The following is a 17,224-nucleotide window of genomic DNA, read 5'->3' on the forward strand; positions in this document are numbered from 1 at the left end:
GTACTGCGTAGTTTGGGGAAAATCCTTTTCCACGAGAATACTGAAGCCTAAAATTATCCTTAATTTTGTATAGATGTAAAACGCGTTGCCGCAGCATACAGACCTAGGCGAGACAGCTCGCGCGCCGATTGGCTGCTGTGCTGGCAACTGCTTGAGCCTATCGAGCGAGACCAAGAGTGACGTCACACCCTTACTGCGAGCTGTTGCCTTTAGCGACTCTGCGGACTCGCTTGGCATCACTGCAAGAGCCTGTGTTCACCGCTGTTGTACCGCGCCGTAAAAAGCGCCGTGCTCAGCGGAACCCGGAACCCTCCCCCAGCCGCCATAGCTCGCCGGTGCGCCCGCGAGCTGCGTCACCGGCTTCATCCCTGTCCATCTCCGCCGGACAACGGCCGCAGCCTGCCGCCGTTTCTGTCGCCGACGAGGATGAGGTCGACGCGATGCTGAGGGAAGGCAATTCCTGCTCTCTCCTGGCGTCGGGCAGCGAGGATTGGGCGAGCTCTGTGGACCTCGCTCCTCCTGCACGCTCATCTATGGGAAAGAGAGCGAGCATCGAGGCGGAACTGATTCGCGTGCTCACTCTGGCCACGGCGAGCCTTGGCCTCGAGTGGGTGTCGTCCGAACAGCCCCCCCCCAACCGACTGGACGGTTACTTCCTGCCCGGGGAGCGCTCATCTCCTGCTTCAAAGCCAGCGCCGTTTCTTCCTGAGCTTCACGAAGAACTCGCTAGAGCTTGGAACTCCCCATTCTCGACCAGGACACGTCCTCTGTTTCCCTGGCGTTCTCCGCTGTCGACGTTGCACACGATGGCCACGCTACAGATCTTCCAGGCCGATCTCCTCCGCAAGCTGGACGAGAGAGGGGCTGACGCGATCTGTGTGGCGGACTTAAGGAGCGCTACGGACCTCGCTCTCCGCGCTTCAAAGTCTGCAGCACAGGCCATCGGACGGAGCATGGCGGCGCTCACTGTGTCTGAGAGGCACCTCTGGCTCACGCTTTCAGACATGCCGGACACGGAGCGCACCGCCTTCCTCGACGCGCCGCTTTCCCCTGCGGGCCTCTTCGGTACCTCGGTCAAAGACTTCACTGACAGGTACGCTGAGGTACAGAAAGCGACGCAGGCTATGAGGCACTTCCTCCCGAAGCGCTCCAACTCTGCAGCAGGCCGTGCGAAACCGTCTGCTCAGAGCTCGCAGCCTAAGCCTCCGCCCAGCGCCTCTTCTCAACGCCGCCAGAGCCAGAGCTCGAGACCGCGCTCTCGATCTTCCAGCCGCCGCCCCGCGTTGCGTGGCCCACGGCCGAAGATCGCGTTGAAACCCGAGGCCCAGAAGTCATCCTAGCACTCCTAGGAAAACGACGGTGTTCAGGTCCCGCTGTGGCCGGACCCTCACCGAAGTTTGCCGCTCGTCCAGTCCCAAGAGAAGTGACTGGTCCAGTGTATTTAGCAGTCAACAAGCCCGTCTCATTGCCCGCTTGCCTGCACACAACAGCCGTTTTCACGGCTACCCAGATAAATCCTTTAAAGAGCGTATTTTCTGGTGTCCCGGCCACGGCCGATGGTGTTTCATGTGTAGTAAGACTGCCCACTGTAAAGTGCCCATCCCTACACACAAGCACAGCCCTACATACGGGGCTCGCGCACATAAAATCGACCCAGCTCGATTGCGCAACAAACGTAGCAGATGTGCCCACGACTCAGTGCCCACTTATGCTACTTCCTGCACGTTTCACAGTCTCTGTAAAAAAGAAACTGACGTGCAGGCGCTCTGCCCAGGCGAGCGATGCTATAAAGGTGGTAAATGTGCCCGCTCCCCCGCGCCCACACCCACACACAAGCATCACAGTTCCAGTGGAACTCGTCCAGCCCTCTCCCTCCCAGCTAACCACCGTAGGATCGAGCGCGGACATTCTGCCCGCTGTCATCAGCGCGGCCCCCGCCTCAGATGTTTTGAGCACGGCGCTTACGTCACAGCTCACCAAAGCCGTTGTATCGCAAGTCGATCAGAGCGCGCTTCAGCCCCTATCAACCCGTGCAGCTGCATGGGCGAAGCTCCCCGGAGTCTCAAAATGGGTGCTAAACATCATAAAAGAAGGCTATTCGCTACAGTTTCGCCGACGCCCTCGCCGCCTCGCGGCGCGCGTCGAAACCACGGTGGGCTCGAATGTAGCACACCTACTTCGAGCCGAAATTCAGAAACTGCTGAGCAAAGGGGCTATAGAACCCTTATCTCAAGCTCAGAGCGAAGGGGGTCTTTACAGCAGATATTTCCTAGTACCCACAAAAGAAGGGGGTCTCAGACCCATACTAGATCTACGGCAACTGAACAATGTGCTTATCAAGCGCCAGTTCAAGATGCTCACAACCAGAAAAATCCTCTCGCATGTTCGCCAAGGGGACTGGTTTGTGTCAATAGATCTGAAGGACGCGTATTTTCAAATATAGATTGCGTCACGTCACAGGCGATTTTTGAGATTCGCCTTCGAGGGTCAGGCTTATCAGTACACAGTCCTGCCGTTCGGCTTGTCCCTAGCACCCCGTACATTTACGAAGTGCATGGACGCAGCGCTCACACCCCTCAAACTCAGGGGCGTTCGAGTGTTGAATTATTTGGACGACTGGCTCATTCTAGCCCAATCTCACTCAGAGATCATGGAGCACAAGGCCATGTTACTGAACCACCTCGACAGTCTCGGTTTAACAGTGAACTGGGAAAAGAGTTCGCTATTTCCCAGTCAAACTATTTTGTTTCTGGGAATAGAAATGAACTCGCTGTCAATGACAGCGCGACTGTCACCTCAGCGCACACTGGACGTTCAGCGCACAGTCAGCTCCTTCCGCTGCGGCGCTATAGTCCCTCTCAAGAGTTTTCAAAGGATGCTGGGTCTAATGGCCTCAGCTTCTTCAGTCCTCCAGCTGGGCCTGCTGCGCATGCGCCCACTGCAGTTCTGGCTCAAAGAGAGAGTGCCTCACAGGGCGTGGGCAACCGGTCATCTTCGCCTCAAGGTCGATCAAGCGTGCATCACAGCTTTGAACCCTTGGGGGTCGAAAGACTGGTACCATTCAGGTGTAAGCCTGGGGACTTTTTCGAGACTGAGGGTGGTGTCTACGGACGCATCCAATGCAGGATGGGGAGCGCTGCTCGAGGGCAGACCGCTTTTCGGCCTATGGTCAGAGCGAGAGAAGCTCCTCCACATAAACTGCCTCGAAATGTTAGCGGTGTGCAAAGCGCTCACGCGTTTTCGCCCCCTGATAGCGGGATGCCATGTTTTGATACGTTCGGACAACATATCAGTGGTATCCTACATAAATCGCCAGGGCGGCCTCAGGTCCCTGATGCTATACAGGCTGACCAGGCGCCTTCTGATTTGGGCGCGCAGCAACCTGCCGCCTGCTGAAAGCGGCGCACGTGCCGGGTCGCCTAAATGTAGGACCAGACAGACTGTCCAGGAACTACGTTCCGACAGGAGAATGGTCTCTACACCCACAGACGGTACAACTACTGTGGAGGAAATTCGGCAGAGCGGATGTAGACCTGTTTGCGTCTCAAGAGAACGCTCACTGTCCAGAATTTTTCTCGAAAAACAAGGACACCCTGACCCATTCGTGGCCTCGTCGTCCTCTCTATGCTTTCCCCCCTGTCTCCCTCCTAGCCCAGGTGGTGGAGCGGATCAGGGAGGAAGGATGCTCAGTGCTGCTTATAGCGCCGCTCTGGACGAACCAACCATGGTTCCCAGCTGTGATGCAGTTAGCGAGCACCGCCCCGTGGCCAGTGCCTCTGAGAAGGGATCTCCTTTCTCAAGCCAATGGCTCGATTTGGCATCCCCACCCGGAACTATGGTCCCTTCACGTGAGGGCCATCAACGGGTATCCGCTGACCTCCCTCAGGGAGTGTTAAACACGATCACGCAGGCCAGAGCTCCGTCTACGCGACGTCTCTATGCCTCTAAGTGGTCGGTATTTTCTGGTTGGTGCACAGCTCGTGGTGTGTCACCCCCGGATTGCGGAGTGGCAGAGGTTCTCTCCTTCCTACAAGAGCTGCTGGATAAGGGCAGGTCCCCTTCCACGCTCAAAGTATATGTAGCGGCCATAGCGGCTTTTTCCGAAAGGACGCCTGGTCAGTCTATAGGAAGGAACGATTTAGTCATCTGGTTCCTTAGAGGAGCTAGGAGGCTGAATCCTCCCAGACCTCCCACAGTTCCCATATGGGACCTTTCTATGGTTCTGGAAGCCATGAAAGGTCATCCATTCGAGCCTGTACAGGAGATTGGTTTAAAACACCTGTCGTTCAAGACGGTGTTTCTTCTGGCTCTCGCTTCAGTGAAGCGCATTGGGGACTTACACGCGCTTTCCGTGAGCGCTGCGTGTTTAGAGTTTGGGCCTAACGACTCGAGGGTCATACTCAAACCTAAGCATGGTTATGTTCCAAAATCCCTTAATACTCCGTTTAGGGCACAGGTCATTTCCCTGTCTGCCCTACCGGTGGCTGGGGAAAACGTGGACGAAAGTTATCTCTGCCCGGTCAGGGCATTGAGAGCATATGTGTCGCGCTCGTCTGTTTTCAGACAGACGGAGCAACTTTTTGTTTCGTTTAGCGGGCGTTCTAAGGGACTAGCCGCTTCGAAGCAGAGACTATCCAGATGGATAGTGGACGCAATAGCTCTAGCATACACTACCAAGGGCGTGCAATGCCCGTTGGGTGTCAGAGCACATTCCACGAGAAGCATGGCTTCATCGTGGGCCTGGTGAAGTGGGATTGCCTTGCAAGATATCTGTATGGCGGCAGGCTGGGCCTCCCCGTCTACATTTATAAGGTTTTATAACCTAGAGGTTCCTGCTCTTCAAGCCAGGTTACTATCGGTCTAATTAGGCCAAAAGGGGCTAGACTGAAGTTCAGTCTTGTTATATATGTCTATTATAATAGCAGGGCCGCTTAAGCCGCCTTTTTCGGAAGATAGTGGCTAAACCCTCTTCTTCCAGGATTCCCTGTGAGTCCCTTGGTGATTATGCACTGTATGAACCCCGGCTGGTCGCCTTGGGTCTATGGTGTCGGATCCCAGCACGCACGACGTTTTACATCGAGTTCCCCAAAGCGTAGTTTTACTACGCAGTACGAGAGTATCTCTCGTAAGAGAACGTACTCGGTTACTAACGTAACCTCGGTTCTCTCTAGAGAGAGGAACGAGTACTGCGTATCATGTCGTGCGTGCACTCTGTTGTACTTCACTGTTAAAAATCACAGAGTTAAGCCTGCGAGCGCAATTTATAGTCCCAAGCCACGCCCGTTTCGGCGGGACGTGACGCAGAAGGGCGCGAAGCGCCCCCATTGGGTGTGACGTCACTCTTGGTCTCGCTCGATAGGCTCAAGCAGTTGCCAGCACAGCAGCCAATCGGCACGCGAGCTGTCTCGCCTAGGTCTGTATGCTGCGGCAACGCGTTTCACATCTATACAAAATTAAGGATAATTTTAGGCTTCAGTATTCTCGTGGAAAAGGATTTTCCCCAAAGCGTAGTTTTACTACGCAGTACTCGTTCCTCTCTCTAGAGAGAACCGAGGTTACGTTAGTAACCGAGTACGTTTTATGCTCACACTAAAAAACACAGTGAATGTGATTTCACCAAGTACAACATCTTCCTGGATCAACATCTTTGTTGATCCTGGAACAACATTCCAATCAGATTTGAGAGACAAGTTTGCAGTTTATGTCAAGTTTAAGCTTACAACTAGGTCTAGATGCTTCTGCATCAGTGTTATTCACCTATCATTCCCCTCTAATTTTGGGATAACTTGGGTAGGGATTTCGAATTGGAATGTTTGAATGTTCAAATAAGTTGATCCAGGAACATGTCTTACTTGGCAAAATAACTTATATTCTTTTAAAGATGGCACATTTCAAATTGTGTACTTCTGTGGTTTCCAAACACCTGCCATTGAAATGAATGGGAATGACAACAGAGCTTTCTACAGGTATGATAGACCTCCCTGTTTAAATCATTGAGCAATAAGGTCAAGAATGCTTTCCTGTGGTATTTACATTACATTTATCTGTATCTGGCAGATGCTTTTATCCAAAGTGACTTACAGCGCATCTGCGCTATACATTTTACCTGTATGTGACCTTGGCATCGCTAATGCAATGTGCTACTAGTTGCGCTACAAGAACACGAGGTAAAAATTATGTATTTTACCAACAGATGATGTGAGACAAATAGACAGGTACAGAAAACAAATGCACTAAAAAGATTTGCACAGGCAGGACAGCACGCAAGGAGTGCTTTTGAGCAAATCCATTTTTAATGAGCATCTGTGCTATTTGAAGGCTACAGTCTCACTGTTTGAAAGATTGATTAAGCCGTGGGAATACTTCACTGAATTATATGGCTCTGACACAAGCTGTCTGGAAATACAAACAATATTTTCAGTCTATTGCACAGCTTGCATATTTGTGATGTAAACCACATCTCTTGATTCATTAAAAACATATCTAAGCAGTTACTTTCCATCAGCTGCAATTAACATTTTTGGACCCATTAAGAGTCTTTAATTACTATACTGACATTTAAATGAATAATTTGATACAATGCATTTATTGTGTACATACATGTTTTACATTTTACATTGTACATACATTTAAAAATTAAAACGCAATAAGCAGCGAAAAATAACTAAATTGAGTACTGAGAGGCTGCTTTATGTGCCTGCAATTAAATGAGGCGCACAAAATCTGTGGGAATGAGTAAAATTATGCGTAATACATGCAATCCCATGCCGAAATTCAAGCCCTGTAACACCAACAATATTCATCCAGAGCAAATGAAACGAGTGAGTGAGAGGAGGCGGGTTTGTGAGTCAACTCGCTGTTGGAGAGAAGAAGAGAGAGAAGCGCAGCTGGTATCGTGTATATTCTGCGGAAAATTAGTATTGGAAACGGTTCAGATATTATAGTATCGATATGCATGCGAAAAATGTATATATTTTTTTTTACATTTTTTTTTATTTTATTTGTGCACTTAGTTTGCCTTTTTAAAAGACTACAATTGAAAAATGAATATATTATATATAAAATTGAACCCGCCAAAGTGGCTAGTAGGAGGTATTGAGTTACACACCACTGATGAAATCCACCCTCATTTGGCGGGCTGGCGGGTGTTAATGTCAAGCCCTGCCTGCATGTAATTACAGCTGTAATTAATTTCTGTAATTACATGTATAATTACATTGTTGACACTTCCCTTACCACTTAACCCACCCTTAAACCTACACACACCACGACACCTGTCCCTAACCTTACCGGTATCCCACCAGTGAGGATATCGCAGCAATAGTGTTTTGCAATACAAAATGAGCACAATAAGTACATTGCACCAATAAAATGAGCACAATAAGTATATTGCACCAAACTGTTTTTTAAAAATATTAGTATAAAGACACCTAATATAAAGTGGTACCAATAATAAGGCATCCAGTGAACACAGAAAGCCAGTATGTGGAACTTAATTGCTTTATTAAACAGGCATAAACAAAATTTATGCTAGAAAAAAAACATTGACGTTTAGTAAATGCATATACTTGTATATTGTAAGATTCAGTACAGCCAAAGAAGTAAAGCACAACTTCAAACAAAATTTGCCTTGCTTGAAGCAACAAGAAAAACTCTTCAGATTTGAAAGCTGACAGATCACAAACAAATTTCTATCTTAAAATGAATTGAATTTATAATATCATGCTGTGAAACTGTTTCAAGTCAGAAACAGTCCCCCAAATGCTAAAGAAAGAAGAGGGACGTGTGAAAGAGTCTGCTAGTCAGGTGGCAAAATCTGCATGTAGTTTGGACGTTGATGCTTTCATATCATACACTGAAGGGTTCTTTTTAAACAAAAGAGCTCTGGTTATTGCAGTGATGTGCTATCGGGCGGTGGTGATGGTGCTCCTCTTAGCTACTTCTGCTCTCGTTGTTTCTGAAATAGATGACAAATTGTTTTTGTTTTGCACAAAACTCCTGAAAGATGGTTGTGAAATACAGACAAATACAAATATTGTATTCCTGTGCATAAAACAGACTTGCTAAATTCAAACCAAAAAATGACAAAATAATTTCATTTGAATCTTTTTCAAAATTATTTCATAAAAGTCTAACTCTGTCAAAATTCCGTAGCTTTAGCTGTCTTTTTTATGTAAAACATATGGGGCATTACCATACATAGGCAATACAACTGAGAAGGGTGCTTACATGACATTTAATGGGTACCATCTGTATTATTGCTTAGCAACAAGCAATTACGGCGTTATTGCTAGGATACCATTTTAACCATACTGATGTCTGCTGGGGAAATACTGATTCCAGACAGAAACGATTGTGTAGAGTTTATGATAACGATAGTTCCAAAGAACCTTTAATGGTTATTGTTCTTTCAATGCATGATGGATTAAGATAATTTAAGACTGATTGGGATTTCGATCTGCCTTAATTTCCCAGTAGTGACAAAATCAACTATACATTCAACATTTAATGGATTTAGAAATTACACTAACGACTTAAAATTACAGCTGTATTTCTGTCTGCCATGTTCTTTATGGACACTTTTAAACTTGTTGTAGGGCTTGTTCTGTTCTGTGGTGCAGATAGTATTTCTACACATAAAAAGGTTTAGGGACCAAACATAAAAGATGTCTTAAGATAAACATGTTCATGTTATGGAAGCTTGTTTCCGCCACAGAAAAAAAAAAAAATATATATATATATATATATATCTCACAATTCTGACTTTTTTCCATCACAATTGAGAGTTTACATCTTGCAATTCTGACTTTTTTTTCAGAATTGCATAAGATAAACTCCTAATTGTGAGTTAAAAAGTCAGATTTGCATGATATAAACTCGCAATTGCGAGTTATAAAGTCAGAATTGCTTGATATAAACTTGCAGTTGCGAGTTATAAAGTCAGAATTGCGTGATATAAACTTGCAATTACGAGTTATAAAGTCAGAATTGCGAGATATAAACTCATAATTGCGAGTTATAAAGTCAGAATTGTAGGATATAAACTCACAATTGCGAGTTATAAAGTCTGAATCGCAAGATATGAAGTTGCAATTGCAAGTAATAAAGCCAGAATTGCAAGATATACAATTAAAATTGCGAGATATATTAAGTCAGAATTGCGGGATATAAAATCACAACTGTGAATTATAAAGTCAGAATTGCACGATATAAAGTCGCAATTATATGTTACAAAGTCAGAATTGGAAGTTATAAAGTCGCAATTGCAAGAAATAAAGCCAGAATTACAAGATATACAATTAAAATTGCGAGATATACTGTATATAGTCAGAATTGCGAGATATAAAGTCGCAATTGTGAGTTATAAAGTCAGAATTGCGCGATATAAACTCGCAATTGCAAGCTATTCTCATGCCTCCGCCTGGTTCTGCACCTCCAACGCGGTCCCATTCACCAGAATTCTATAGAATATCACCTGTCCCTCATCACCATGTCAGTTATGGACCGTATATATACTCATCCCACAAGAGGACCACAATGGAAATAAGTCCTGGACTTTATTGTGTTTTAATCCTCGATTGTATTTTGATGCCTTTTGTTTTTTATGTTTTAGGCTTCTTGATATAATTAAATAAAATCAATCAATCAATCAATCAATCCCCTATCCATTCTCACTGTCTTGTCTCGTTAGAGTTTGACCAACATGCTTAGCGTGTTTTCTTCTTCATCTCCTAAAGGAATTTTGGCATTGGTATTTGTGTTTTGTTAGTGTGGACTGAGCTATTACAGCATTCTACTTACCCTACGTCATCATTTGTACTCCTGTGTATTTGCTCAGACTGAAATAAGGGCGCATTCACCGCAACTTCCCCTGTCCTCTTGTTCCTCACCTTTGCGCCCAGCTAGCGGGATGTGATGATGCCATGGGGTTGGAGAGGTTTATCCAGCATTCAATCCGTGTCACCACCCGTCTAAGCAAACTGCACCTGGGATTATTCTTCCGTCTTCCAAGAATTTACTCAAGATCATTCGTCAGTGGCCCCTGAAGAACCTATGCAAATTGATTATTCACACTTACCTGCCTCAGAACGACAACGTCGTCTTCAGTCACAGCTCTGTTTGTACTGTGCTTCCTTCCAGCACCAGCTCGTTGAGTGTCCAGTCCATCCACCTTGAGTTATGGTGAGTTCTGTTCTATTCACTCCCTCGCAGCCCCCTGTTCGAAAACCCCTGCTCTAGGCCGGAACAAAAGGCCATGGAGGAGTATGTTGTGGAGGCTCTCCGCCAGGGATATTCGCCCGTCCACAACTCTGGCAGCCAAATTTTTTTTCTTTTGGGCCAAATGTGCGGGTTTTACATCCATGTATTGATTACCGAGCGCTTAACGCCATCACGGTAAAGTACTGCTATCCCCTTCCTCTGGTTCCTGCTGCCCTTGAGATGTTGCGGGAAGTAGTCTGGTTCACTAAACTTGATCTTCGTAGTGCCTACAATCTTATTCTTATTCGCAAGGGTGACAAATGGAAAACAGCATACATAACGGCATCAGGGTACTACGAATATTGGGTGATGCCGTATGGCCTGGTTAAGCCCAAAAGTTTGAACTGCACAGAAGAGACCACCCAAGCTTTTGAGTCAATCAAATTGGCCTTCACTTTAGCCCCCAACCTTTAACATCCTGATCCGGAAATCCCGTTTGTAGTAGAAGTGGACGCTTCTCCCACTCCCACGGGAGTGGGGGCGGTGTTGTCTCAGTGGAATAAAGCATCCTCTAATCTCCAATGTGCCTTCTTTTCCAGGAAGCTGTCACCGGCCAAGAGAAATTATAGCGAATAAGAGGGTCCCATCATCCATTTACTGTGATCACAGACCACAAAAACCTGAAATACCTGAGAACCGCAAGACAGTTGAATCCATGTCAAGCCAGGTGGTCCCTCTTTTTTTTTACCCATTTTCATTTTGCTGTCTCCTATTGCCCAGGTTCCCGTAATACTAAGGCAGATGCTCTCTCTCTCATTTCAACGCTCTAGAGCAACTTGAGGGACCGCCTCCACCCATCTTACCTTCTTCAGTGTTTGTCTGTCCTATCCAATTGACCCTGGATGAGAGGGTTGCCCAGGCCACGCTCCAGGAACCAGCCCCGGAAGGTTGGCAAACATACGTCCCCATGTCTTTGCGGAAGGACCTCTTAGAATCCATTAATTCTTCACCTGGTTCTGGTCACCCGGGAGCCTCCCAAACCCTTTTTTATTCTTTTTGTAACTGGTACTAGAGGCCACAAGATCACCCAGGAGAGGTCCGGTTAATCAGGTCCTGTCCTGTCTGCACCATGGCTAAGAGTCCTCACCATTTACCATCTGGCAAGCTCCTACCTCTTCCGATTCCACGGTGCTCTTGGTCACACCTAGGAGACCGCAGAGCTTCTCTTCCAACACGTATTCAGAAACTTTGGGATTCCTGAAGACATTGTGTCTGACTGTCGGCCTAAGTTTATCTCTTGAGTCTGGAGAGCCTTCTTCCGACTCCTAGGTGTGACCATCAGTCTATCATCTGGCTTTCAACAAGAGACATCCGGATGCGGCTCCTATCAAAGAAGTTAAGTCCATGGTGTATTGGTCCATTCCTCATCACTGATAAAATCAATCCTGTCACATACAGACTACAACTTCCAGCACATTATAAGGTCCATCCTACTTCATGTTTCTTTGCTTAAGTCCTTTCACTCCTGTCCTTCCTCAACAGAGCCAGGTGGTAATGGTGAAACCCCTCCTCCGCTCCTGGATGGCGAACACTCTATTTATGAAGTTAAGGACATCTACTGTAGGACTCCCGGCGCTGAGGTGGTCATCTCAAGTACCTAGTTGATTGGGAAGGATTTGGAATGGAGGAAAGATCTTGGGTGGCTCGAGACGACATTCTGGATCCGGCCTTAACAACGACCTTCCACACAGCTCATCTTGATCATTCTGCATCGTGTGAAAGAGCCCGGCCATGGCGTTGGGGTTTTTGGACCTCAGGAGCCATGTTAGGGAGGGGTTGTGGTTCTGTCGTGCCTCTGCAAGGTTCTGCACCTCCAACCCGGTCCAATTCACAAGAATTCTAAAGACTATCACCTGTCCCTCATCACCACATCAATTATGGACCGTATATTTACTCATCCCCTATCCATTCTCACTGTCTTGTCTCGTTTATAGTTTGACCTACATGCTTAGCGTGTTTTCTTCTTCATCTCCTAAAGGAGTTTTGGTATTGTGTTTTGATTTCTCAGAATTGTGAGTTTATATCTGTGACTTTTTTTAAGACTTAATTTCACGCAATTATGACTTTATAACTTGCAATTGGGACTTAATATCACGCAATTCTGTTTTTTATTTTGCAATTCTGACTATAGTCACAATTCTGACTGAATTATGATATAAAAATTCGCAATTACCTTTTTTATTTTTTATTCAGTGGTGGAAACAAGTTTTCATTTCATGTGGTAACCATGTAATAAATGGAAAAATTGATGATGGGCCATTGCGATAATGAAAATGAATGCATACCCAAGGTGGTAATGTGGCTATAATGCAAAGCAGACCAATCATAAAGATACATAGAAAGATTAGTAGTGATTTAAGAATATTTTATTATGTGTAATTTACAGATGTAACCAGGCACTGAATCTAATCTGTAATTCAAAGTAATTTATATCATATGTAAAATATTTAATTTAATAAATGAGTACTTTGTGTGGTACTTTGTATAGTCTTTTTGTTGTGGTTTTAGTTAAGTCACCCTTGGCAAATGTATTTTGATGTACTGCCCATGCTGCTAACCTCTTCTCTAGGCTTGTCATCCTTCATTTTCTTCCTGGTCATGTGACCTCGAAAACCAGCTTGAATCTTAGCAGCAGCTTTGTTTGCAGCTGGGTCATCAAGGGGAATGTCCATGATGTCCTCATCTTGCGGCTGAGTGCATCCTTCCTGCAGTTCAGATAAAATACAGTCAGCCATTTTAGCTATGACTACAGTACATGGCAGAAGAACAGTTACAGATCCATGTCAAGATCTACACTAAAGTGTCAACAAACTTTCACACTTTGTAATACCCCATAAGACCAATCTGTATCAAGAACACCAAGTGTAAAATGACTGCAGATTGCAAATCAGTTATCTGAGTAATTAACAAAAGGAACCCAATAAGCTTGTGCAAAAACCTTAAAGACGTTCAGTAATTCTACGTCAGTGGTTCCTTTATTAAAACCTCATTATAATGGAAAAGCTTTGAGGCAGCCTTTAAATATATATTGAAGTTATATTAATCTTGAATACACAATAGGATATTCAGAAGGTGCTGCTTAGAGGTTCTTCCAACCCGATCTCACGAGAAAATGTAGCTATTTTACGAGGTGGTACTAATTGTATGAATTAGTACAATGTGATTTGAAACGTATGATTTTTAGAAAAAAGTAACCATGGATGTTCACCCCAAAACCTAATTGTCAGGGCAACTGTAAGCAGGTGGAATTGTATGAATGTATATTGTATATATTAAGATAATTTAAGATTGATTAGGATTTCGATCTGCCTTAATTTCCCAGGAGTAACAAAATCACATATACATTCAGCCTTACTTTTTACTTTGACATTTTTTCCACCAAAATGTCAAATAATATAAATTGTCATTATACAAATTGTGTTGATTTCTCTAAAGATTGTGGTGGAATGTGTATCTTTTCACTTTTGCAGTGTTGTTTGGTGGGGTGCAGTAAGGTTTCCTAATGGTGAAGTATTGTTACAGTCATGTCAAAACCTAAAGTCAGCACTGTTGCTCCCAAAGGAATTGTTTGATGGCACTCTCACTAACCCAGTTTTTGGTGAACGTCCCATTAAACAATTCATTTGGGAGCGACAGAGCACCAGCTTTAGGTTTTGATATTGGTAAATATGTTTTAATGCACCTGTATGAGTTATTTATGGATGAGTGTGCTTATCCATCATATAATTAGCCTAATTTAAGAATATAATCTTTTGATATTACTGCTTCATATTATTTAAAACAGAATCAGCGACTGTAAAATGAAACAAATAAAATTAATGTCTTCATGTGGAACATAAAATAAGTTAATTTGATATTTTTTGTCCATATAATGGAAGTCACTGGTAATCAAAACAGTTATAATTTCTTCACAATATCTCTTTAACATCTTATATGGTGGCAGAATTTTCATTTTTGAGTGAACTATACTTTTAATACTATTCCATTAAATAAGTTTCTCTCTCTATAATCTTTTCTCTTTCTCTCAGAATCAAAATACTTAAAATACAAAGTATCTCAAAGGTAAGTGATTATGTTTAGGGGAATGCACATTCTTTCTGTTTGATTTCTGTTATTCTTTTATTCTCCTCATCCAGTCGGATACAAGCTGTCAGCGGTCCCTAGCGAGCCTCAAGTTTCCGACAGCTCGACTAATAATTTCCCCTGCCTGCTGGGGGTGCATCACCGTAAAGGGACTGAAGCTGAAAGCATTCAGAGCTTCACAGGCAAACAGTGTGAAATCCAGCTGAGTGGGGTGGAAGCCTGATGATACTCCTCTGAGGTTTCAGCGCTATTATGCAGGGATAAACAATAATCTATTATACAACAAACAAGCACCAGAGGGCTCACCGTGATCATGCCCCACAAAGCCCTTCGTGTCTCAAAAAAACAAACAACAACAACAACTTTCTATCTACATGCTCTTAATTTACATGTGCAACCCCCAAAATAAGCAATTTATCTGACTTCTAAAAATGTTCCTCGCAACAGAGCTTTCTCAAGCATGATGGGCGCTGATCCTGAGACCAATCGTCAATCAAGGAACATCTTGTGTGAACTTTACTTGTGAGTGCCATCAGTTTGGAACATGCAAATGACCATCTGTCTCATCAGTCAGCGACATCTTCCAAATTCAGATAATTGCTGTTTCTAGAAAGTTCTAGACCCTCCTACAAACACACAACTCCAAGCCCACGCAATAGATGACTTGTGTAACAAAGACTGCTTGTACTCCTGCTGTACATGGAGATAAAACAAATGGGAAGGAACAATTTGACCAACTTTACATTAACCAGCTTTCAGTCTCTATCTTATTTTATCACTTTAATCAATATGTAATGTGGAAATAGTATAACCGTACTTGTGTTGGAGCTTGTAAAAATGAAGTGCCACACAGACCACCAGACACAAGACAGCCTTTATGCACAAGACCAGATGTTAAACCAATGACCCTTCTCGCCACAAACAACTGCACTGCACATCCTTAACACATTTCAGTACTTTCATACAGTGAATAGCCTGATAAGTGTCATTCTCTGTACTGTGAATATATGAAAAGATTTAAAACAAAAACATGACCAGTCATCAATGTTGCCTTAAACTTTAAAACTGTTTTAATATTCCTCAAATATTCATAGGCTATTAGTGGTGCTTCCTCCAACAGGACATTGATGCCATTGAAACATTTTTAAAATACTCTTACCCACCTACAGCAGGTTCTCTGTTAAATCCTGCTGTTGTCAATAGTCACTTAGATAATGAATGGTTTTAGCGGATTAATCAGACTGTAATCATAATGCAGATTTTTAATTTATTTTCAAATGTAATTTTTTTTAAGTAATTGGAGTCAAGTAAATCCTAAAATATAGGCTACAGTAAATCCTAAAATATCAACTCAACCAAGTTGGTATAGTTCATGCTGGATTATGTATAAACTCACGACATTTACAGTTCAATTTTACCTTGTGGAGAAATCATAAATGTTGAAAATATCTTAAAAATGCATAATTCATAAGTTTTTTTAAGCTGTACAAACATAAACACGGACTCCACTTACGTTTCGACAGTCCATAGCGATTTGAGATGACAGGTTTGAGTAGTTTGAGATTTGTTGTCCAGTTAAACTATGATTGAAGATTATATCGGTAAAGATGTGGTCTCTCTCTCTTTCAGTGTGTTGAGCTCTGTATGTGCTCTGACTGTCTGTAGGTGATGATCAGCTGAATGGACCAATCAGAACGCGTGATATATTCCCCCATCACACGCAACCATTTATCGCCTTTCTTCATCTGGGCTTTCGTGCCGATTGTTATAGATTAAATATTTCTTTAAAAAACATCGAAATCAAGTTTATAGAATGTTTTCACTTTCTATTGTAGCCTACGTATTATATATATATATATATAAAATACGTACAATAGAAAGTGAAAACATTCTATAAATTTGATTAAGAGTAAAAAACAAACAAAAAACCCCACCGAGATCAAGTTTATAGAATGTTTTCACTTTCTATATAGCTATTATATAGGCTATATATTTAAACTTGATTTCGATGGGTTTTTTTTACTCTTAAAAATAACGTAGGTTCTGCCTAAACCAATAAGCAACCAGTTTAAGAAGCCTTGACAAGATTTGTCATTTTGTTTAACTTATTTATTTTGTTGCAAGACGTGGCAAATATTATAATGAACACATTTTGCTTTATAACGTCCATAACAGTGTCACAAATGTTCAAACCCATATAACCTTATTTTGATAGTCCCTTTCGAACTTTCTGTTGAATATAATTAACTTTGCAACTACATGTCAACTAAATCTCATTAGTATTAGACTGTCTGCCTAATATATGCTAACTGTTATGGTCCCCAAATAGACATTCTACTAACTTTTGTAAGTAACATTGCAAGAAAATGTCAACTTATTCTAACCCTAACCACTCTACTAGCCTAATACTAACAGTCTGGGACTTATGTTAGTCAACATAATGTGTTAAAGGGACCGTCAAAATAAAGTGAAACAGCCTAATTCATATTTATTTTGTTTGTTTTTTAAAGACATAAAGGGCCACTTAAAAGTGTGTAGGCCTGCTTAAAGAGAGTACACTTTAATGTTTCTCAACATACCTAAAGAAAGCACATCTAACTACTAACACAATTACAATACGGTTTTATGATTAGTACTGCATTAGTTAACATGAACTAATAATGAACTGCACTTCTACAGCATTTATTAATCTTTGTTAATTTCAACATTTACTAATACGTTATTAAAATCAAAAGTTATATTTGTTAACATTAGTTAATGCGCTGTGAACTAACGTGAACAAACAAAGAACAACTGTATTTTTATTAACTAAAGTTAACAAAGATTAACAAACACAGTAACAAATGTATTGCTCATTGTTAGTTCATGTTAGTTAATAAAC

The 17,224-nt window shown here is 43.1% G+C and overlaps 1 protein-coding gene across 1 annotated transcript; it reads right to left on the minus strand.

Annotated features, from left to right (window-relative positions):
- Positions 1–7,486: 7,486 nt before the first annotated feature.
- Positions 7,487–15,985, minus strand: nrgna (neurogranin (protein kinase C substrate, RC3) a). Its single transcript, XM_056252920.1, has 3 exons — positions 15,857–15,985; positions 12,819–12,965; positions 7,487–7,957 (listed from the first exon to the last, which is right to left on the minus strand). The coding sequence occupies exons 1-3, from the start codon at positions 15,869–15,871 to the stop codon at positions 7,937–7,939; spliced, it is 183 nt and encodes a 60-aa protein (XP_056108895.1). The 5' UTR covers positions 15,872–15,985; the 3' UTR covers positions 7,487–7,936.
- Between the last annotated feature and the right edge of the window lie 1,239 nt (positions 15,986–17,224).

Source organism: Rhinichthys klamathensis, unplaced genomic scaffold, assembly GCF_029890125.1.
Source record: "Rhinichthys klamathensis goyatoka isolate OS25496 unplaced genomic scaffold, OSU_Roscu_1.1 h1tg000099l_1, whole genome shotgun sequence".
NCBI lineage: Eukaryota > Metazoa > Chordata > Actinopteri > Cypriniformes > Leuciscidae > Rhinichthys > Rhinichthys klamathensis.

Bases quoted from the DNA above. Each gene is read 5' to 3' on its own strand.
- nrgna (XM_056252920.1), bottom strand. The intron at 7,958-12,818 runs GTTAGCAGCATG...CATCTATTTCAG, and splicing joins ATGACAAGCCTAGAGAAGAG to AAACAACGAGAGCAGAAGTA.